Source organism: Geotrypetes seraphini, chromosome 2 (genome assembly GCF_902459505.1).
Source record: "Geotrypetes seraphini chromosome 2, aGeoSer1.1, whole genome shotgun sequence".
NCBI classification, from domain to species: Eukaryota; Metazoa; Chordata; class Amphibia; order Gymnophiona; family Dermophiidae; genus Geotrypetes; species Geotrypetes seraphini.
Genome location: NC_047085.1, coordinates 465,899,446 through 465,924,063, shown reverse-complemented (window position 1 = coordinate 465,924,063; position 24,618 = coordinate 465,899,446). Strand labels below are relative to the sequence as shown.

The 24,618-nt window shown below is 43.8% G+C and overlaps 1 protein-coding gene across 7 annotated transcripts in view; it reads left to right on the top strand.

Moving 5' to 3' along the window:
• UBE3C (ubiquitin protein ligase E3C) overlaps positions 1-24,618 on the top strand; it is a 378,461-nt gene that overhangs the window by 116,712 nt on the left and 237,131 nt on the right. For all 7 annotated transcript variants that reach the window (XR_004538176.1, XR_004538178.1, XR_004538177.1 and 4 more), the window contains one exon: positions 7,134-7,321. Coding sequence is in view for 4 of the 7 variants with exons in the window: in XM_033931605.1 (XP_033787496.1) it covers positions 7,134-7,321 (188 nt within the window). In the remaining 3 variants the exon portion in view is untranslated. The remainder of the gene's footprint in view (positions 1-7,133; positions 7,322-24,618) is intronic.

Genomic DNA, 24,618 nt, shown 5'->3' with positions numbered 1-24,618 from the left:
GGACTGTACATAATGCCGGAGTTGACAATGAGCAAACAAAAGACCCGAAGAAGGCAAACCACAACGCAGCAACTCATCGCAAGAGAGCAATGTCCCATCATCCCGCATCATATGAAAAAGAAACTCAAACCCGTGAGCTCGCCAGCGCCCGAAGACAGAGGGAAGGAGCCCTGGAAGAAAGGAAAGATTACCAGTCAGAGGCAAGAGCACACTAACATGAGGATCCTGCCGCCAAAAAGGCAGCACCCGTCGCCACACTTCCCAAAGGGGGCGAAACAAAACACTATGGCGATAGCAAACCGGCAGAGCCGCCAACCGAGAATGCAATAGAGAGAGAAGATGAGAAGGATAAAAATAATCTCGCTCCAAGAAAACATCAGTATAAAGGGCAGTACCCATGACCCAGTCCCTTACGTGGCGCAAAAGACACGCCTGATTATAAAGAGCAATATCCGGCACCCCAAAACCGTCCCGGCCCCAGCAGCCCACCAGAAACTGCCACCGCAACTTTGGTCTCCGACCTCCCCAAAAGAACCGGGACAACAAGGAGGAGAGAGCCCGGATATCCTTACGCAAGAGAAACAAAGGTAAAGTCTGTAAAACATAAAGCCACTTAGGGAATAAAACCATCCGAAAAAGTTGCACCCTCCCCATCAAAGAAAGAGGCAGATTACGCCAGGCGGCCAACACGGAGCCTGTAGTGGAGAGCAAACGAGCGACGTTCAACCGGTAAAGCTCCCGAACATCCATAGACAGCTGAACGCCCAAATAGCGAAAGGAGGAATCCGCCCAGTGCAAGGGAAAGGCCCCCCTCCAAGAACGCCGCAGATTTTCGTCAGATGCCAACGCCTCCGATTTCTTTAAATTTAAATTGAACCCGGAAAAATCCCCATAGTCCCGAACACTCTCCAAGAGAGTAGATAACGAATGCTGCGGGTCAGTCAGAAAGACCAAAAGATCATCGGCGAAGGCCGCAATCTTAAAATGAGAGGCCCCCAGATAAAGACCACTAATATCTACATTGGATTGCAGCTCCCTGATCAAGGGATCCAAGGAAAGCACGAACAACAACGGCGACAGGGGACAGCCCTGACGGGTCCCTCTAGTAATAGAAAAGGGCTCCGACAAGCCCCCATTCACCGAGATCCTCGCCACCGGATCACTATAAAGCGCTAAAAGGGCGTTAAGAAAAAAAGGGCCAAAACCATATGCCCGCAGCGTAGCAAAGAGGAACCCCCACCGCACCCGGTCAAAAGCCTTTTCGGCATCAAAACTCACAAGTAAAGCGGGGGTGCCATCCACTCCAGACTTCTCCAGGGCCAGCAAGATACGACGAAGGTTCTTAGATACCGGCCGAGCACGCACAAAACCCACGTGCTGGTCCGACACCAAGGAAGGCAGCACACGGGCCAAACGATTCGCCAACACCTTAGCCATCAATTTTGTCTCAAAGTTCAGCAGGGAAATGGGTCTATAGGAGTCCGGCAGAGTGGGGTCCCTACCCGGCTTAGGAAGAACAATGATCTCAGCTGAATTCAAGTAACGGGGCAAAAACCCCTTAGCCACATTCAAATTAAAGATTTCAGACAACAACGGAGCGACCTCATCCACCAGCAACTTATAAAATTCACCACGGTAACCATCGGGTCCTGGAGCCTTGCCCAACGGGCTAGCACGAATCACCCACGCCACTTCCTCCACCTCCACCGGGCGCTCCAGCAACGCCGCGTCAGCAGGAGAGAGATGGGGCAAATCCAAGCTGTCCAAATAGACCTCCCCAGCAAGATCATCCGGGCCCGGCGAAGCATACAAGTCAGCGAAAAAGTCCCGCAAAATCCGACTAAGATCCTCAGTCTTATGGTGAAGCGTGCCCTGTGCATCGCGCAAAGCCGTGACCCCCGCAGACCCACGAGAGGAACGAGCTAAACGCGCCAACATCCTGCTACTTTTATTGGCAAACCGGAACAGCTGAAAATGATAATGTTCCCGGGATCTCTGAGCCCCCCTATGCAGAAGTTCGTTCAAGGCCTGTTGCGCCTCCAAAAGCTGCGTCTTAAGCGCCAAAGTGGCGGTGCGAGCAAAACGGTGCCGCAGAATCCGAACCCTATGCTCCCAGGCCAGAATCTCTCTATGACGCGCTCTAGCCTCAAAGGCAACAAACGACATGATTTCCCCACGCAACACGGCCTTCGCCGCCTCCCAATAGAGGATGGGATCCTCTCGATGCTGCCGATTTGTAGTTTGAAAATCCCTCCATTTGGCCAACAGAAAGTCGTGAAAGCGGGTATTACGATATAAATGACAGGGGAACCGCCACAAAACACCTCCCCTCCGAGGCGCACCCCAAAGCCAACGCAAGCCCACCCATGCATGATCCGAGATCTCAATCGGACCCAAGATGGCCTCCCGAACCATAGGAAGGAGATCCCTGGAAAGGAGAATAAGATCAATGCGTGAAAGCGTCCCATGTGCGCGAGACAGATGAGAATAATCCCGCTCCACCGGGTGAAGAACCCTCCAAACATCCAATAAATTCAAAGAGGAAGCAAGCATGCTAGCCCCAGTACAGGCCCTCAATGACTCTCGTCCCACCGAAGTAGATCGATCTAGCCGTGGATCCGGGACCTCGTTGAAGTCACCCCCGAGAATCAAAGGAATATCCCCAAACTGCAACAAAAGGTTTCGCAACTTCTGAAAAAATTTGGCAGAGGGATTGTTAGGAGCATACAAATTACATAGCAATAAGGGTTTATTGTTGAGAGAGACCGAAGCAATAAGGTACCGACCTTCAGGATCCCGAAGCACCTTGCGAGTCTGGAGGTGAAGACCCTTGCGAACAAGTATCACCACCCCTCCCTTCCCCCCCAGAGCCGGAGCCTCCAAGTGTGTACCCACCCACCAAGAACAGAGCTTAGCATGCTCCACAGATGACAACCGGGTCTCCTGGAGAAAAGCAATAGAGGCCCTCCTACGATTCAAGGCTTGCAAAATTTTATACCGTTTAATCGGTGAGTGTATCCCCCCCACATTCCAAGATATCAAATTAGGTTCCAGAAAAGACTAAAAAAAGAACCAAAAGCAGATACACAATATCCCATCTGAAAAGGCCAGAGGAGCATCCCAGCCTCCACCCCTCTAACCACACACACAAAAAACACAGCCAATCCCCAACCTGTCGAACCCAAAAGGATCCCCGTCCCCCCCGATCCCCCCACCCCCCTCCCCCTGATCCCCCCCCCTCCGCCCCCCACCCCACCCCCGTATCCCACACCAAACCATATACCGCACCCTAAGTGGTGCCACTTCCAGAAAGCAGGCACGCCCACTGCAGGCCCCCCACAGAACACCTCAGCCCCCAGACACACCCCGTAACTGACAAGCCATGCTCCACCCCAAAAACAAGAACCGAGCCAGAGACCAGGATCCCCAGACAAAAAATACCTCCCCCCGCACCCCAGGCATCCAACAAGCAAACAGAACACCCACCAACCCCCCTACAGGCGATCAGACTGAACACCCCGCAACCACACCGCAAAACCCGACCCAGACCCGTCCTGCACGCAAAAGAACATACCCCCCACCATCCACTGCCCCTCCAACCCCCACCCACATGCATCAGGACACCAAACACACAAACCCCCCCCACACACTCACACAGCAAAGATAAACAAACTCAGAATGCAGAAACCCCAACAAGTGAAAAACAGGGGGCAACATGGGGGAAATCAGCAAAAGCCCCCCCATCCATGGAGGAAGGCCCTCGAAGGAGACAGTGCAGCACTCTTGAAGCCCAGGATCACAGCATCCAACTCCCAGCGGGGACAACTCTCCCAACGAAGCTCAGCGGAAGATCACGGCGCCACCTCCGGGAACTGCTCCTCCACAAACCGCTGAGCCGCCTCTGGAGTGTCAAAATGGTGTGGCCTGCCGGAGTGCAACACCCGCAACCGTGCAGGGTATTGAAGAGAGAAAGGAATATTGCGCCGGGCAAGACTGGAACAAAGGGGAGAAAATTTGCGTCGAGCCTGCGAAACCTCCGCTGAGTAATCCTGGAAACAGAGGACCTGTTTGTTGTTGTAGAGCAGCTTCTTCCCCTGGCGTAGCGCCCGCAGGACCGCAATCTTGTGGCGATAGTTGAGCAGGCGGCAGATAACCACCCGCGGACGCTCCACTCCATCCCGCCGGGACCCTAGACGATGCGCCCTTTCAATATAGAAGGGACCCAATTGTTGCGGAAGGGCCAAAGATTCCAGCAGCCAGCTCTGCAGGAAGTCCCCCAAATCAGCGTCCCCCAGAGACTCAGGCAAGCCCACGAACCTCAGGTTATTCCGGCGGGACCTGTTCTCCAGGTCCTCCACCTTGGCCCGGAGCGCCGCCAGAGAAGTAGAGTGGTCCACCTGCTCCTGCGAGATCCTCTGTACTGCATCCTCCGCAGAACTGACCCTCTGCTGCGTCTCCCGAACCTCCGAGGTCAGGGCTGCAAACCTCTGGTCCAATGTGTCTAGCTTGTCGAGGATACGCTGCAGTTTAGCTCCCAGCGTGCCCTCCAGCGCGGCCTGCACCTCAGCAGTGACCTCCGCGACCCACAAAGAGCTGGGAGTTTCAGGCGATTCCGGCGATGCTGATGCCACGTGCGCCGCCATCTTGGAATCTGGCTGCTTTCGGCGCTGACGGTCCGTGGCTCCCTGACGCGCGGCCATTCCCCCGACAGCCGCGAGATCACCGCAGGAGCGCCCGACCGCACTCCCCCGCACGCCGACACCGGAAACTGATATCCTCAGTGCAGATTATCAATTGATTCTGCAGCGGGCGCGCCGGAGCCACGAGCCCGTCCTGCTCACAGCCCCATGCTTCCGCCGGAAGTCGATAACTCTTTAAGTGTCACAAATATATACTATATGCTTGATTTCAATTGCAAAAGTACCTGCGGTTTGAAAACATCTATAAACACTAATTTTTTGTACCCTATGCTCCTCCAATTAGCTGAAAATAAACACCTAATATATTGTACAGTTTATAAACACATAGGAATAGAAGTCTTAAGTGTTACTTTCAGACATTAGACCCTTCACATGTCATTGCAGACTTGGGTTTCAGAAATCCCTCTTACCTAAGATGGTTTGCACATATTGACAAATTGCAAGGTAGAGCTCTTCCTCCAGGTCACAGTGAGTAAGGCTTTTACAGCCTATGAGGTGAATTGGGGGGGGGGTGTCTAAATGTGAAATCCAATGGTTTCTGCAGGTTCCCTGTGTTCCTCCAATCTCTAAAATCCTAAAATCGCCGTTTATTTTTGTTGTTATTGTGTTTGGCATCAAAATGCTCCCGTGACCTGCTTGAATTTTCTCAATTTTTTTTTTTCTGTTCTGCAATTTCAAAACGCCTCCTTTGCCTCAAAACTGTGGAGAGATGGAGTCCTCTAATTCCCTTTGTCCCTAATTCATGCCAGGATTGCACAAGTTGCACACCCTAAGAGCATACTTGTGCCGCACAGCACTCGATGGAGGGACAGGGGCGGGAGCACCCAAAGAGCATACTTGGTTTGGCCAATTGGTCCTTCAGAATTTCTTTGGGGATGTTTTTCTTCATTCCAGGACTGCCTTTCAAGAAAAAACATAAAATATGAGAAGACTAGTTGTCACTAAAATTATGCTAGTATATATTATGCAAGTATATATCTTTTGCAACCTTTCATGAATATTTATTTTCCTCTTTTTTGATTCAAGAGAACCTGTTGCTGTGGTTTCTCATCTGTGAGAATTTACTATTTTATTTGTCCTTGGAGAAAGCCAAGCTACTTACCTGTATCATATGTTTTCTATGGACAGGATACGAGTCCTCACATACTGATCCACTTTCCCTAGGAATTGTGTTCTACTCTAAGCTTAAATAAGGACAGCAGCAGATCAGAAGTAACATGTATGTGCAGTGATGTTTCTCAAAGACTTCAGGATAGTTCCTAAGCTAGAGAAATGTTTTCTCGTTCTGGGCTCTGTTGAATGATGTGACCCATGTATGAATGTTTTATACTGCTGTCCATAGTAAACTCCAGATACCATATTTTTCGCTCCATAAGAGCACTTTTTCCACCCCCAAAAAGTAGTGAATATTAAAAACCTCCACAAAAACCCGATACCTTTTTTTTTTTTCTCATCCCAGCTGTCCATAGAAAACATATGATATAGGTAAGTGGCTTGGCTTTCTCCAAGGACAAATAAAATAGTAAGTCCTCACAGATGAGAAACCACAGCAACAGGTTCTCTTAAATCAAAAAACTCATGGCAGCCATTCGGAGTGCAGTGCGGGACCAGACAGGCACGTAAAAAGCGCATGCCTGCCTCGTGTACCGCTGTGCCACTGCCGGAAGAGAGCAGGAGCGCGGAAAGTGCACTGGGAGCTGGGAAGCAAAAAAAAAAAAAAAAAAGGTACCGGGGGGAGGGGTGTTGGCTGGCTGGCTTGGGGCTGGCTGGCTGCCACTACAAATGCCTACCATTAGACGTGCCCACCACTAGACATGATCTGTACCCTGTCCTGGCCTACCACTAGACCACCAGAGGGGGGACAGGGTACAGGACACACTATTTGGTTCAGAATTTTTTTTTTCCTTGTTTTTTCCTCTTCGACAGGTAGGTGTGTCTTATGGTCAGGTGTGTCTTATAGAATGAAAAATACAGTAAGTAGCTTTCCAGTCTGTTTGCAAGGGGTAGGAAATCAGAATGTGATTACTGTAGTGCTTTGAAATAAAAGTAAAGGCAAAGATCGTTTATCACACTTAATTTAAAATAGACTTTCTTCACCAATGTGATCACTTAGGTCAAAAAGATCTGTTTTGGAAGTAAAACTCCTAAAGTTAATATCACCTATCTAACCCCAAATATTTCATCTGTTTTCAATGTTGAAGTTAATACTCTAAATCCATTTCTCCCAACCATAGCATCTGTTTTTGCAGTTTTGTATAACCATTTCAAACTTTTTATCTGAACATAGCTTTGCCTTGCATAACTTTTAATATCCATCTTTTCCCAAGAAGAAAATAAATTGAACCTGATATGAAGAGGAGCTGTAATGTATGTATTTCAAGAAATAAGTAAGTGACTTAAAGACCTAAGGAATCCTTCTTTCTGTATTTGTAGGGTGATGGCACAATTTCAGTGCAGTATATCACTGAAGAATGCCTGAAGAAAATGGATACAAAACAGCAGACCAATACTTTATTAAACATGGTTTGGAGAGATTCTGCTAGTGAAGAAGTTTTCACATTGATGGCATCCATATGCCACATACTGATGGTGCAGCACAGAATGATGGTGCCAAAATTCAGGCAAGTATGAGAAATGCTGCTATTGTTAAATTTTTATGCTGCAAATACAGAGTATATGCCCTCCTTAGTGATGCTAGGGCCTTTCACTAATATCTTTGGTTTTTTTTCTGTATGTCTGTAGTGTTTATGATTGCTGTGAGATGATGTATGTAATACTATTTTTGCTGCCATGACAGGGTTTCCCAAATTGGTGGCTTTTATACATGTTTGTCAATAAATAATTGAAAAGTTTACCATATTTAATATTTTTAAAACAAAATCTGACAATAACTTTATAAAACATTTTCCCCTTGTAAAGTGTGGTTTTTTTGGTTTTTAAAATTTTATTCTTTGATTATATATAGTTAGGTGCCATTGACTCATGCTTGAGTCCTAGTGACTTGATGAATTACAGATCTAAAAAAAGATTGGCTTTGTGCTAGTCTGGTAAGGTCCTCCAGTATCATTCTCATGGTTGTTTTCAACACGTCCAGCCATCTGATTGCAGGTTGCCCTCTTTGTCTGATTCCTTCGATCTTCCCAAACATGATGTCCTCCTCCAATGATCTTTGTCTTCTTACAGTGTGACCAAAATAGGACAGTTGTAACTTCATCATTTGGGCTTTGAGTCATAGTCAGTTTGATCTCTTCCAGAATCAATTTGTTAGTTCTTCTGGAGGCCCATGACACACACAAAATCCTTCTCCAGAACCAAAGCTCAAATGTGTCAGTCTTCTTTCTGTAGTGTCCAGCTTCCACATCCGTAATTTGCGTCTGGTAGCGCTATAGAAATAATTAATAGTAGTAGTAGTAGTAATTGACGAATAAGGAAATGAGTGTATGGACAAATCTGATCTTCATTTTGAGTGTTATTTCCTTGCTTTTGAATACTTTGTCAAGAGCCTTCATTGAAGAGCAATCCTGTGCTATTCTGTGGCGTATTTCTTCCCTGTTCTAATCTAATCGAATCCTTAGGTTTGTATACCGCATCATCTCCACGTTTGTAGAGCTCGACGCGGTTTACAGTAGGAGAAATAGGAAGGAACTACAACAGAGGGTTAGAGGTAGAAGTGTGAAGAAAATTTAGAGGACTTGGGATGCCAAGTTATAAGAGTTTCCTTGATTCCTAAGTTGGAGGGAGACTTACATTTTTTGAGAAAAGCCAGGTTTTCAGATGTTTGCGGAAAACTTGGAGAGAGCTCAAGTTCCGAAGAGGGGAGGTAAGGTTGTTCCAGAGCTCAGTGATTTTGAAGTGAAGGGAGGTCCCTAGCTTTCCTGTGTGGGAAATGCCTTTTAGCGAGGGGAAGGATAGTTTTAATTTGTGGGAGGATCTGGTGGTATTAGGGTTTGAGGAATTCCAAGAAAGAGGGATAAAGGGAGGGAGGATACCATATAGGATTTTGAAAGTTAAACAGGCGCATTTATAGTAGACCCTGGCGATTATCGGAAGCCAGTGGAGCTTGGCCAGGAGCGGGGAGACATGGTCAAATTTACTTTTAGCGAAGATGAGCTTGGCCGCGGCATTCTGAATCCGTTGGAGTCTGTGGAGGTTTTTCTTAGTTAGGCTTAAGTAGATAGAGTTGCAATAGTCCAATCTGGAGAGGATGATGGATTGGACAAGGAGGGTAAAATGTTTTTGATGGAAGCAGGATCTAACTTTCCTCAGCATGTGAAGGCTGAAAAAGCATTTTTTTACCAAGGATTGGAGGTGGTCATTTGCTTCTTTGTTTTTGAAAGAGCCCAAGAAATAGAATAGAAGTTGCAAAAGAATCCAGTCGCCTTCAACCAATTTGGGAAACCCTCTCATGGCAGAAAACATTATTACATAAATCATCACGTAGTAAATTATGTAAGTTTATTTATCAAATTTAAAAATGTTTATGCTAATTATTGTTCATATTCCATTTAAAACATTCAAAGTAAAATGCTTTTTTTTCTACCTTTGTTGTCTGGATGTTTTATTTTCCCATCATGTTGGTTCCAGCTTCTCTTTTCTGCTTTCCTGTCTGTTGTCTGCTAATTTTCTTTCAAGCGACTGCTATCCATTTGTCTTTTCTCCTGTCTTCCTGTCTATTCCCTTACTATACCTATTTCTGATATATTGATTAGTCCATTTTGGCTCTTTTCTGCCTCTTTTTTACCCTTCTCCTTTTCAGCTATCTATCAAATCCAAGTTTCCAAGTTTATTTAAAATTTTCTATCCTGCCCTAGGGGGAGCCTTCAGGGCGGCTTACAATCTAAAACAAATTATAATAACAACTCGTAAAAATAATAAACCAACATCAAAATTAAGGTTCAGGGTACAGAAATACAAAAATTATAGCAAAGTGAGGGGGGAGGGGAGGATAACATTGGGGAGTTTCTTCTGTTATCCATGCTATCCTTTAAACCTGAGAGTATGCATCAGAATAAAGGTATTTTTTCAAATTTTCCTTAAACTTGATGGAAGTTATTGATTTAAGTGTTAAAGGTATGGAATTCCAATACTTTGGACCATTGACAGAAAAAATTGCTTCTCTGACATGTTCATGGACTATTTCTTTGTAAGATGGAATTATAAGCGGTTGCTTATTTGTGGATCTCAGATTTCTTCTAGATTTGCACGGATTCAGCAAATATGATAGGTACAGTGGCTTGTTGGTGATCAATACCTTAAATGTAATTAGAAGTATTTTATATAGAATGCAGTATTTTACAGGAAGCCAATGAGTATTTTTCATAAGAGGATATATGATCGAATTTGTGAAGATTATGGATTACTCTTATAGATGTATTATCTGCAGTCTATGTATATCCTTTTGATGTAATCCTGTATAAAGGAAATTATAATAGTCAATTTGCTGAATTACAAATGAATGTACTAGAATGTTCAGTGCATCTGGAAACAACAAATAACTAATGGACCTGATCAAATGTAGTTTAAAGAGAGAATTTCTCCATCTTCTCTCTCATTCCTTCCTCAGCCTTCTCTTCCCTTTCATCTTCAACCTATTCACCATTACCATATCACTATTTATTTAAAAATTTCTTATATACTGCAAATCTAAGTGGTTTACAACATACATACATAGAACAGATATAACATTAAAGCATACTACTCTGAGACATACAGTATTCAAAAACTTGAGCAATGTCTAAAATTTCTGTTTTAATTCATAATAATGCCTGAGAAGTTCCACATCTTCAATCTAATTTGCTTACAATCTGGAACATCAAGTAGTGCCTGATTACTTGAATGAAGGAGATGTCCTAGCACATGAACTTTTAGAGTTGCAGCCAAAGTGGTTATTGTTCATAAAGAATTTTTAAAAATTAGTGTTAAAATTTTAAAATTAATAAGCCTCAGTAATCATTATAAGAATTGCCATACTGGGTCAGACCAGAAGTTCATCAAGCCCAGTATCCTGTTTTCAACGGTGGCCAACCCAGGTCACAGGTACCTGACAAGATCCCAAGGAATAAAAAAGATTTTATGCTGCTTATCCTAGGATTAAGCAGTGGCATTCACTAAGCCATCTCAGTAATGGCCTATGGACTTCTGTTTTAGGAAATTATCTAAACCTTTTTTAAACCCTGCTATGTTAACTGATTTCACCACATTCTCTGGCACCAAGTCCTAATATTTTTGGAAACAGTAAACAAGCGATTCATATTTACCCTTTCCACTCCACTCAGTATTTTATAGACTTCTGTCATATCTCCCCTTAGCCATCTTTTCTCCAAACTGAAGAGCCCTAGCTGCTTTAGCCTTTTATCATTTTCGTCGCCCTTCTCTGTTCCTTTTCTAATTCCGCTATATCTTTTATGAGATACGATGACCAGAACTGCACACAGTTTTCAAGGTGCAGCTGTACTATAGAGTGATACAAAGGCATTATAACATTTTCATCTTTGTTTTCCATTTCTTTGTTGATAATTCCTAATGTTCCATTTGCTTTCTTAGCTGCTGCCGCACAGTAAGCGGAGGGTTTCAATGTATCCTCAACAATTACATCTAGATTTTTTTCCTGGGCAGTGACTCCTTTCCCCCCATCCTTCCTTCTAGCCTCTCCCACAGGGTTCTACTATTCTCTGTGTCTTAACTTCCTTCACCCTTCTAGCCCAGCATCTGCTCCTCCCTCCTTCCCACCCTCGTAGCCTGACATCTCTCTTCCCTCTTTCCGTTTTTCCCATGGTCCTGCATGCCTTCTACTTTCTTCCCTCATTTCCATTGTCTAGCATCTCTCCATCACTCCCTTCTGCTCCTGGATCCAACATCTCCCTCTTTCTCCCTTTTCTATCTCCTGTGTATCTCTCCTCCCATTCATCCACCCCATGCCCAAAATCTCTCTTTCTCCTGCCCTTGTGCCCTGGGTCAAATCTGTCTTCCTACTCCCCCCATGCATCATTCTCTCCCTTCCAATGCCATATCCAATGTTGTTTTTTTGTTGTATAATCTTTTTTATTGAAATTTATCAAAGTACAAATAAAACAGCAATAGCAGTACAGTCTCAACTACCCGCCCAAACCCTCCCCATACCCCACGTTACATCCCTCCAAATGATCTAACTTCTGGATTAACTACCTCTGCAGAGCCAGAAAAGCCTGAAATAAATGAGCAGAGTCTGCAGTTAACTGGCCCCCCAGATATATGATGAATGTATGCACCCAATGGAAAGGGAATTTAGCTCATAACTCCTGAACCTGCTGTGCCCCCAAAGTCAAATTGAGGATCTCAGATTTCTCTGTGTTCACCCGGAAACCCGAGGCCTGGCCATATACTGATAGGACCTGTGTTAGCTCAGTCAGGGATTTTGCCGGGTCACTAATAAACAATAGAACATCATCTGCAAAGAGTAAAATCTTATGTCTCCTCCCAGACCCGTAAGCCTATATGTCAGTATTCACACGAATCAGGCAAGCCAGTGGTTTCATTGCTATGGCAAATAACAGCAGGAACATGAGAAAACCCTGTCTAGTACCCCTCATCAATGTCATAGGCTCTGACAGCTGACCATTAATTTTAAATTGCGAAGAGGGTTCATGATATAATAAAGTACTGTATTTCCCCATGTATAGGCTGCGGCCTATACATGGGGCCTTGTGAATGTGGCTTGCATAACCAGGATGACCTATACATCATCCCCCCCCTTAAATACCTCCCTCACCGGTAGTAAGATTGGGCGTGTTTTCATGTGCAGGTCTTGTTGAGTGGAACAAATGTCCTGGATGGCTGCCGGCAGCCTTCTCCACGCTGTGCAGGGCAGGAGCGATGTTTGCTATCTCAAGCCTCTGTCCTGCACTGATTCCTGATTGGCTGCAAACTTCCCAATTATAACACCATCACTTATTAAATTAAACAAACAGGCAAACCAATGAAGTTTCAAGTTTATTAGTGTTTTTGATTAATCGCTTAATCACAATTCAAAGCGATGGACATAAATAATAAACAATAAAATTACAGTATTAAGGAGTAATACAATACTTAACATAAACTTAAGATCAAACAGGACTATTAACAAACTTAACAGACAAGAAAAAAAAGGGAAAAAGGGAATTGAACTGCAAAATATATAAAAAAATATAATAGTCAGGGAAAAAACACAAGGTAGGGGATGTAAAATTCCATAATCAACTCAATAAATAAATCCAAGAGGGATAACTATTAATCAAAAGCGTCTTTAAAAAGAAAAGTTTTTAAATTAGTCTTAAATTTATCGAGGTTGCGTTCTTCTCTCAAATAGATAGGAAGAGAGTTCCAGACTTGAGGGGCCGTAACGGAAAAAATAAGTTGTCGTTTTGTATTGATGATCTTGAGAGAAGGAATTGTCAATAAATGTTGTTAATTTGATCGTAATGTTCTGTTCGAGGCCCAGCATAAAACACAGTAGGCCAGCTTTCTCAGGTCACCCCTAGAACATCAGAAAAGTGCCTGAGCATCAGCCAGACAGTCGTTAACAAGCTCAAGTCCAAGCCACAGTTCATGGGTTCCACCTCGTGAATGGACCAAGCTGCGCAGTGGCCCCCAGGGATTGCCTGGTTATTCTAGCCCCGGCTTGCCCCACTCTTTGCCAGCAAGGTCGGGGAGGCTATGAGGCGGAGGATGGGGCAGGCCTATGCACTGGAGCCGCCCTTTGCTGAAATTGCTCTGCAGGAAAATGTTGAGCTGCTTCCGCCAGGAACCGCACCGTATGTAATTTTCCCTCCAGATAGAACAACAATGCAAATGTGTGCCACCACCTATAGTTCATATTTCTGTCCCTGAGATAAAGCAGCACAGGTTTCAATTCGGCCCTCCTCCGCAGCATCACCGAAGCTAGGTCCTGGTGTAGTTCAATTTCAGAGGTGTCCAATTTGAGATTGGGTTGTGCTTTCACCACCCTCATGACCACTTTTTTAGTCTTGAAGTCAGAAAAACAAGCAGTGATGTTCCGTGGCTGATTGCCACGGGGTGCTGTAAGGGCTTGATGCGCCCGTTCAATGTCAGTCGCATCCAGAGAAACAGAGGCAGTATTATATTGTTATTAAAGAATTTTTAAAAATTAGTGGAGAGTAGCATGCTGGCTACTTGCTGGACCACCCTCTCACAGTTCATATATTCAGCCAGTTCAGGGACCCTGTGCACCCAAAGATTCGAGCGCTGGCCCCAGTTTGCCAAATCTTTCAGCTTATCTAATATGTATTGTGGCCGGGCCAGGCTCTCGGCAAGTGAAAGACCCGGCTCAGCCCGCAGGCAAGATTTTGGGCGCCTTTAATTTGGTTGGTGAAAAGAAAAACACGGTATTTTTCTGGATTCAGTTCAAAATAAGGTTTACACTTTATTTTTCCACAAGAACACCCCCCCCCAATAATATCAGACTTAAATCCAGTGATAATTTCCCTGCAGTTCAGTCTTCACTGCCACCTGGATAAAGCATTCATTCTCATTATTGTATTTCCATTCCAAGTTCATTGCCATCAGGCTTCATTTGCCTCTAATACTAATGTCTAAAAAATATGATAGTCTCTGTTGGAACCTCTACCCTCAGGAAGCTAGATTCCCTCTTAGGGAGTGCTCGCCAGCTTACTCCCCTCTCTTAAGGCAATGCGTGGTATATTATAACCAGTCCAAACAATAAACCAAAACAGTTTCCATTGACTTTTAATTTATCAGCCGTCACGGCTTTTCTCTCTTGGGACTTCTCCTGTTTTGCCTAAGCAGTGGGGGTAGAAACAAAACAACCCTTCCTGTGCATAATGTTGTGCTATGCCCCCCCCCCCCCCAAGTTTCCAAGCACCCCTTGCTTCTGCACGACAGTTTAAAAATTTGTTCAAGGGATTGGCTAATTTCACCTAGCACTTGTGCTTGGTCCCTGTTTCTTACCAGCACTCTATAGCCCTCCTCCAGCACCAAGAAGTTCCTAGCTCATTTAATATTCTGGCTGGAGAAACGTTGCAAAAAGCAGTGCTGGAGGACAGTTATATCAGAACTCCATGCCTACTTCTGGCAAATCACATTCTTCTGGAATATTAGCATGGCTCTCAGAGCCCATACTACTGTAAATCTTTTGTGCGCGTATTCAAATCTTGAAGCTATTCCTGATGCTCTTCCATGTGCTCCTCTGTCTACCCCACATGGTGCCCAAGATCTGCTATTTTGCCCCTGAGATCAGCAGCTAGCGTAGCGAGCACAGCCCACACTGATTTAAGATCAGCTCAATTCTTTAACCTCTGCCATCAGCTCCGGCAGAGCTGGTGATGCGTTCGCGATCTCTGGGGCCATCGCCAAAGCTGGGGGGGGAGGGGGGAGACGCATGCTCTACGCTGGGAGCCTCCATCTTAGATGAACCCACGGCACTCGATATGAAAGCAAAGTCTTTTTTTATTATTTATTTATTGCAATTTCAAACAATATTCACAAGAAAACGCTTGTTAAGGTAAAACAGAAGTAACATCAAATTAAGATATCAGATTTAAGGTAATCTGCATAAACAAGGTAGCAAATGTATCCTCCTTAGCCCACAAAATTGGAAGGCGGATCACAGTTAAGTGAAGGAAAACTCAAAATCAAGAATTTTAAAATAAGGAATAGGCTTAACAGCAGAGATCCCTTCAATCTAAATTCTGTTCTATAGCTAAGCTTGCCCAATTACCAACTTCTTCAGATCCTGGAAGGACCGTAATTATTCAGGTAAAAAGAAAACATATTTCACCCTAAATACTTAACCATGCATTTACATGGGTAAGCTAATAGAAACTTCTCACCCTAAGCTAATACTTCATGTCTCATTGCCAAGAACAGTTTCCTCCGCTCCTGTGTCTGTCTAGTAACATCGGGAAAAAGCCAGATTTTACTACCATGAAACAAAGGGCTCCTTTGACTAAGGTGCGCTAGCGTTTTTAGCGCACACACAAGATTAGCGTGTGCTAGCCGAAAAATTACCACCTGCTTAAAAGGAGGCGGTAGCGGCTAGCGCGGGGCATTTTAGCGCGTGCTTTTCCGCGCGTTAAGGCCCTAATGCACCTTTGTAAAAGGAGCCCAAAAATGTCAGAGTTACAAAAAAAATAATCTAAATATGGCATTTAACATCTTGTTCGAAAACAAAGGAAACTAGTAGGGTAGCTCTGTCTGAAACATCAAATAGTGAAGTCTCAAGCAATTCAGTAACGTTCAATTGTTCTCTTGAATCTAGTCCAATTGACCAGTCTCCAAATCTGGATTTACGGCTTCTTTTACAAAGCTGCGCTAATGACCCCGAAGCCCATAGAGATTTAAAAGGCTTTGGGCTTTTGCCACGCGACAGCTACTAGTGCAACTTTGTAAAAGAGGCCTTTAATTTTTTTCTTTGTAGGTAAATAGAATATCTGGTTAGTAGGTGGTATATTTTCAGGAAAAATCTCAGCAAGAGATTTTAGAAAATTAAAAAAAATGAATATTTAATCTACAATTATAATTTTCCAATTGTTCAACTTTTCTATTCAAGAGAATTTTATCTTTGATTAGTTTAGTGGATACTGCTTGAATACTTTCCACCTGTTCATTAACCTTTTTCAATTCTGTGATAAATCTTTCTTTAGTGTCATTTAAAGTTTTCCCCAAGTCTTTCACTGTATTCACAAGTACTTCAACCTCCTGGAAGGACCTGGCAACTGGCTTCTCGAGAGCTTCCCAAATGCTCTCAAGTGTTGTGGTAAGAGCAGATAGCGTAGCTGGTTTTAAGAAAGGTTTGGACAAGTTCCTGGAGGAAAAGTTCATAGTCTGTTATTGAGAAAGACATGGGGGAAGCCACTGCTAGGCCTGGATCGGTAGCATGGAATATTGCTACTCCTTGGGTTTTGGCCAGGTACTAGAGATCTGGATTGGCCACCGTGAGAACAGGCTACTGGGCTTGATGGACCATTGGCCTGACCCAGTAAGGCTATTCTTATGTTCTTATGTTACCGACGGTCTCACCAGCTGGGAGCTCTTCTTCTAGGGTAGCTCCCAGATCACACTATTCCTGTTGTACTCTCGCGTCTTCTGCCCCTTGCAACGGGGTCTCCCCGACTTGAATCATCTGCCAGGAATCCCCAAACTGTTCTGTGAGTGGAGCACGGGGTGGTGGACGAACAGCCAGTGGAGGGAGAGAGAGACCTCCAGATCCAGGTCCGCAGCAACTTCTCCTGCTGGGGACAAAGCAGATCGAATTCCAGTGCAAACAAGGGGACTCTCGGCTGTAGCGGCAAACTCCAGAATTGAGCGTTGCATCAGAGAGATGTCCGAGTCGCAAGGGGAACAGCTCGGACACTTCCTTTCCGTTTTGAATGTGTCATTTCAACCTCAAAATAAATCAGGGTCAAGCAGAGAAAAGCAAAGTGGAATTTGTGCTGATATCAACAGCCGTTGGCTGCCGCCATCTTAGTTCTGCCTGAAAGCAGTGTCTTTGAGAGCTTTAGGCAGTATATAAAAAATAAAATTATTATTATTACAGGCGGATGCAGCCATGAAAACTGCCAAAAATGGAATCTGTAATGGCTCCCATCAGATATGCTTGTTTTTTTGTGCAAATTATAGATGTTTTTGATGGTGAAAAAGCTAAATTAAAGCCTGAGCATGTGGAGCTCTGCATTCAACCAACTGTCTTGGATGATGACATCACTTCCTCCCATATCCAATGTTTATTTCTTTATCACTGTCTATCATTTCTCTCTCTCCCACTCCTTTGTGTCCTGAGTCAAGCATCTCTAACCCCCTCTCCCCATACAACATTTCTCCCTTCATCCCCTCCACCATCATGTGCAACTTTTCCCTCTCTCCCCATGCGCCGTCTCTCCCTCCACTTCACCCCTTTGTCCAAAATTCTCCCCTCACCATATGCAGGATTTCTCCATTTCTCATTCCTCTCCATCTCTTTGCTGTATCTCTCTCTTCTGCTCTCATGCCGGCGTCTAGTAGGTGCATGCTGCTGAGTGGACCTCAGCCCAAACTAGTTGGGCTTAGGCCACCTGGCCCATCTGTGGCTACATGCCTGGTGCTAGGGGAGATGAGGAAAGCAACTTACTCGTTGGCCCATGTGGTACGGTTACCGCTGCAATCAAGATGTAAAGATTCTGTGTAGAAAAGGTAAATTCTGTGTGACTGGGAAATTCTGTGGAAATTCTGCGTTGTGCAGTCATGCTGAATTCTGCCAGAAGTAAAAGTACTAAATTGTACTACTTTCTTTTGGCAAGATGCCTGCAAATCTTACCATTTGTCTGTTACCAAAAATGTGCTAATACCTTGATGGTTGAAAGTTATGATTTCAGGCGTACAGTTAATAGCTATCTTTATTGGCATGACAGTTAATATTTATTGCAAACTAACAATGCATTATAGTGATTAAAAGTAGAAAACATTCCTTGGTACATAATTTGCAGTTAGAAATTACTTTTTGTTCATCTCTGTTACTAAAGCCAAATGCAGTAACAGATTTGGGTCACTGTGAAAGATGATCAATTCTAACTGCAGTGTAAACAGTGATACGGTGAACTAATTATGTGCTGTCTTAGGGTACTGGTGTTTATTGCTGTTTGAGGAAGTAAGATGTAGGTGAAACTGTCATCCCTCAATTAAGGTAATTAGGTCTTTGTAGACTGATTTGTATTAGAACAGGATGTGTGGTTTGAGAATCTTAGCAGTAGTTAAATTAGGATGTTGGCCTGCATCATTGCCAGCCATCCATTGCTTTAGATAGTAATGACAGGGGTTTACATGCATCACTGCTCCAGTCTAATGATTGTTGATGAATTGCGTCTTGAGCACATTGAATGAATAAAGATGCTTCTAGGGTTTTAATTGTGAAAAGTTGAAAAATAGAGCATCCACTTCCTGTTTGGTTTCATGGATTGTCAATATGGTTTTAGCAAAGTTCTTTGTGATTCAAATTAAAATGTGAAATATGTCCCTTGGTGTTTGGTTTGTAGCAGTCATCTGGTTAAGATTTTGGTTATGCCTGACCTTGCTTCCCTGTTCAGCTTCCTTTTTCTATTACTGGCTTTTTAGTTTGCATTTCCTTGTAGAACTAAACCCACAAATTTTGATTCTTGTGTCTGGCTACAAAATGAAAAGGAATCTCCCCCTCTTTTTTGTAGGTAGGCATTAGTACTATTTAGAGAATGACATGGAGACAAATTTTCAATTTCTCCATCCCGTCCCCATGAGTTTTGTCGCTGTCCCTGTCCCATTCCTGTAAGCTCTGCCTTAACAACAGAAGCCTCGAACACTTATAATTTTAAAGTGTTTGAGGCTTGTGCAGATGAGGGCAGGGCTTGCAGGAACGGAGCAGGGACAGGAAAAGAACTTGTCAGAATGGGAAAATGAGTTACTCTGGGGATGGGGAAAAATTTGTTCCAGTGTCATTCTCTAGTACTAGTAACTGTTTCCTGACTTGGTATGTCTGGGCCCTGTCACGGGAAGCTAGAGCCTTGGTTAGAGAGCTGCATGGGGATGATGGGGATCCCACGGAAGCTTCAGGGATCCCGTGGGGATCCCATGGGGTTGGAGGAACCTCCAGGGGCTCCAGTACCTGTGCACCTCATTTTCTTGCCGTCCATCTGCATTTGCCCCTCCACCAAGCAACGTGCAGCGCTCCAAGCACTCAGTCACTAGCTGACCCAGAAGCCTTCCCTCCAATGTCAGAGCTAACGTCAGAGAGAAGGCTTCTGGGTCAGCCACTTGCAGCATGAGGGCCCGTGGCCCTGCGAAGAAGTGTGGCTGATCTTGACAGCTCCGGTATAATCTTGTGGGAGGGGGGCACCGAAGTAGTTGGGTCACAAAATGCGTGTGCTTTGGACCAAGAGAGAGGGGGCACAAACTTGAGATAGAAGAGGGGGTATGTGTTGGGACATGGGAGGGGATTGAACTTGGTACAAAAGCTGGAGGGAGGGAGGCACAAATTGGGACACAAAAGGAAGGGAAGGATCATGAATTTTGGACAGAAAAGGGAGAGAGAAAAGGGGCACAAATTTGTGACATAGGATGAATGGATGGAGGGAAAGATGCTGAGGTGAGGGTGGAAATAGAAAGGGATAATTGAGGGGCATGAGTGTGTGAGTGAGAGTGAAAAAGAATGGTGCACACAGGGCATGGAAGAAAGAGGAGAATTTTTGGCCATAGGAAGGTAGAGGAGTGAGGTATAGATGCATGGAGAAGTGAAAGATGAGAAGGAGAAATGTTGGATATGGTGGTGGAGAGGGAACTGTAGGGCAGATTGAAAGGGATGTAAGAGGAAGGAATGTTGGATATAGTGATGGAGAGAGAGATGTGACATGGTGCTGGGGAGAGGTGATAGAAGAAGAAATATTGGGCAGGTGGGCTGGGATGTTGCAGTAAAGAGAGAGAGAGAAAAACACCTGTGATCCTGTAGTCAAAATGGCTGAGAAGTCTGCGCGTTGTTCTATAACAGTGGTTCTCAACCCTGTCCTGGAGGACCACCAGGCCAATCAAGAACCCTGTCCTGGAGGACCACTAGGCCAATCGAGTTTTCAGGATAGCCCTAATGAATATGCATGGAGCAGGTTTGCATGCCTGTCACTTCCATTATATGCAAATCTCTCTCATGCATATTTATTAGGGCTATCCTGAAAACCCGATTGGCCTGGTGGTCCTCCAGGACAGGGTTGGGAACCACTGTTCTATAACATTAGATGTAAAATGTGAAATCGTTCTTTTAATCGAAACTAAAAAGAAAACACAAGCGGATATTGTACGTGACTATGGTATAAGCAAATCTGCGGTCTGACACATCTGAAGTACAAGACTTCTTTGCAGTTTGAAGATGTGCTTTTTCTTTGGTTGAAGCAAGCACGCTCACTTGGGGCGCCACTCTCCGGTCCAATTCTGAAAGCGAAATCAGTCAGTCTTGCTGTTCAACTTGGTCATGATGACTTTGAATGTATTGATGGATGGCTAGATCGGTTCAAGAAGCGCAGAGCTGTTATCTTATGTGTCCTGAGTGGTGAATCAGAGTCTGTACCACAAGAACTTGCTGCAGACTAGCTACAGACCAAACTACCACGGCTGCTGGACTAATATGATGAATGCAACGTTTTCAACGCTGACGAGACTGGGTTATTTTTTAAGTTGTTGCTGTATCGTACAATGATGTTCAAAGGAGACAGCTGCCATGGTGGCAAGAGAAGTAAGGAGCACCTGACATTATTGTTTGCTGCCAATATGGATGGATCTGAAAAGATACCATTACTAGCTATTGGAAAGTCTGCCAAGCCACGTTGTTTCAAAGGTGCGAAGTTGCTGCCAGTTGTATACAAAAGCAATCGTAAAGCATGGATGACAGCCAGTCTGTTCAGTGAATGGTTGACAGATCTTGACAGAAAATTTGTGAAGGAAAAGCGTCGCATTCTGATGATCGTTGATAACTGCAGCGTACATGACCCGGCTGTAGATGAATAGCTTAAAGCAATACAGCTGGAGTTCTTGCCACCAAACTGTACTAGTCAACTTCAGCCATGTGACATGGGCATCATACAGAACTTCAGAGTTCTGTACAGAAAGCGACTTATGCATAAACTTATCATAGCCATTGAGAACAGCGACATGGAGAACTTTGCCATTGACATACTGCGATGGGCTCGGTCAGTCAGCGACAACAATCAACAATTGTTTCAGGAAGGCGGGAGTTATCAAGAACATTGTTTCTGACATTTCTGCAAAGACAGGAGAAGATCGTTCAGAGATACCCCCATCACCAACATTGTCTGCTCGTGACTGTGAACATTTTTAAACGGCTGATGGAATTGCATTTCTTGGACCAGACTATAGGTATGTCTGCGGAAGAATTTCTTGCCATTGATGAGCAGGTGGAGACATTGGCTGTGTTGACCGATCAGGAGATTTTAGCAGAGGTCAAGGCAAAGCCTGGCAGTGTCGATGATGCACAAACTGGTGAAGAATCCAGTGATGAGGAGGCTCCAGCTGAGCTTCCACCATCTACACATGAAGCAAGCATGGCGTTGACACTGCTGCAGCGTTATATTGAACATAACACTAATGATGCTGTTGAAGCAGAAGTACTGATGTATTGCGTTAGAAAACTTGATGCGTACATCACTAAAACTTATGAAAGAAATGCAGCCTAGAAGAAAATAACAGATTATTTTTCTTTCCAGGACAGTGCAATATAATGCTTTAGAACATCTTTTAGTGTTCTGGTTTTGCAATCATTTTGGGCCTTACCAATGTTTTGCTGAGTTTTGTTCTTGATGTTGCTGATATGCTTGTGCAGTGACTGTTGTTCATTGAGTGTATGTTGTTTCAGTTGACCTAAATAAAGTTTAAAAAAATGCACCTCTGGATATAACGGACTGTTTTTCCAGGTCCCTTGAAGCCCGTTATAATGGGATTATACTGTAGCATATGTCTTTGTATTGTGTTCAAAAGAAAAGGAAATGCATGTCTGGTTTTATTTCTCCTTTGCTGAAGTACTTGCTGACCCTTGCTGTGGCCCAAGTACTGCCAGCTGAGCACCTCCTCCAAAGACGGCCAGAACTCCTCTCCACCAAGCACAGCATTCGCTGGCAGTATCCCTGAGCCACTGAGGTGCCAGCATCTGTGACTCAGGGATGCTACTGCTGCCTGGCAAGCTTGACAAATAGGACTCCCTGGTCACCTTCAGAAAAAGTCCTTAACTGCCAAAGCTTGAGGGTCTTCATCAGTTGGAGTATTTATATTTTATATTTACATTAGAGGCTCTGGCAGAGACTCAGTTACAAAGTATGTATTCTTCCCAGTTAATATTTCCAAATTAATAGTGTCTTTGCTTATTTGAAATTGGGTCTCTACCAGAGCCTTTAATTCAGTAGCATAATTAAATGAAATAACTACACTCTCCCCCTCCGTATCCACGATTTCAGTATCCGCAGATTTGGTTATTTGCAATTTTTTTTTGTCTAAGTTTTCCTCTATTTTTCTTCTATTTTTAGGCTGTCCGAGCCTCCCGGATCTTACTGGTGTCTAATGGTGACATGGGGCAGGAGCGATCTTCCTATGCTCCTGCCCCGTGCAGAGCCGTCTCAAGACTACAATGGGAACTCACGGCAGCCATTTTAATGACGGCTCTGCACGGGGCAAGAGCATAGGAAGATTGCTCCTGACCTGCGTCACCACTAGACCACTAGGTAAGATCCGGGGACGCAGGAAGGAAGCAGGGGTGGGTCAGAACCGGCTGAAAAACTTATTCGTGATTTTTTTGCAATTCGCAGGCCGGCTCTGCACCTAACCCCTGCAAATATGGAGGGAGAGCTGTACTTCTGAAGTTAATAGAGACGGGCGGGGACGGATTCAAATTCCAGTGGGGACGGGCTTGATTTCTGTCCCTGCGCAACTCTCTAGTCTTGGTCTCTTGAACCACAGTACATTATTACTGTTAGTAGTTTGTATTCTGATAAGCAACTTGGTCTTACTTTTACCCAAAATGACTCGGTCCAAAGCAATAAAAAACAATTACAATTTTGTTTTTAAAAAAATGTATATTCTACTCTAAGCAGATCACAATAAAAACATAAATAAAATATACATATAACCATATCTTCCTTCCCTTACTCAGACCCATCCACAGGCTACATGGCCTTTACACAGTAAAAATATTTGTCTTTATACATTTAACAAACAGGATAATTGTGCCTTCTCTACTATTTTAAAATAATTGGTGGCAAAGATGATACTGTAAAAATTGTTATGAAACAGAAATGGCTGAAAGTGTTTAAAAAAATTTTTTATTACTGAGTTCCTGAAATAGTGTGGATAGTACATACAAGAGTTTTACTAGGGCAGCCCTTTAGTGGTTTCTCTCATCCTTGATGAAATTTTTTAAAACTTATGCAAAATCTGTTTTAAAAATTTGTCAGAAGAAAATGTTGACAGTTTAAAAAAAATCTTAGTATTTTGATATAATTACTCCTTTATGTCTGAGCAGTTAGCAGAATCAGATGTTTATGTCCATATGAATCAGTGATAATTTTGTTTGGAAAATATTACCCCCCTTTTATGAACCATTCTATTCCAATGGGCGGCTTGGCATTTAGCTTGCACTGCTCAGCAGCGCAGCTTGATTAGATGGGGTGTTAATTAGGAATAGCTCATTGATTTATACTTAAGTGGACATTGTTTTTTAAAGCAAGCTGAAAAAGTAGCGCTTCTTGTTTCAGCGATTCAGCATTTTCAATATTCTTGAACCAATAATTCAGACTTCCTAGCTTTAAATGTCAAAACTAGTTCCCATCTTAGATTGGTGTCTTAATGAACAAAATAAAAACATTTTGCTAAGTACTTTGATCTGCTGTTTGTTTCTAAATTGAAGACAGTTTCCAGATAAAGCTGTCGATTTGCGTTAAAGATAAGAAAAATTTTGAAATGTCATGAAATAATGTACAGGCAAACTGAGACAGAATGTTCTTTATTCATCAATGACCTGACGCTGTCAGTGTTTCGGCCTGCAGCAGGGGCATTTTAATTTTTCTGTCATCTGATTCTCGTATAGGAAAAGTTGTTACAATTTGAAATAACACTGGTGTCAATGTTCGGCTTATATCAAAATCTTCCTTTCAAATTGGGACAGGCTTGTATACTTTTTTTAATGGTGTAATTGACTCTGTGTATTTGTTAGTTCCCTTTCTTTGCGCTGGCATTGGAATATCATGAAATAAAACATATACGAATAGCTGCTGTGAACAAAATAGTACACAGGTGATTCTGTGTGTTGTTCCTTTATTAACCTCTGTTGGTTTATGATATTGCCTTTGTGCATTATAAGCTCTCTTATATGCTTGATGCATGATCCAGGTAGGATAACCCCATTGCCTAAAATGAATTTGCATTTGTTCAG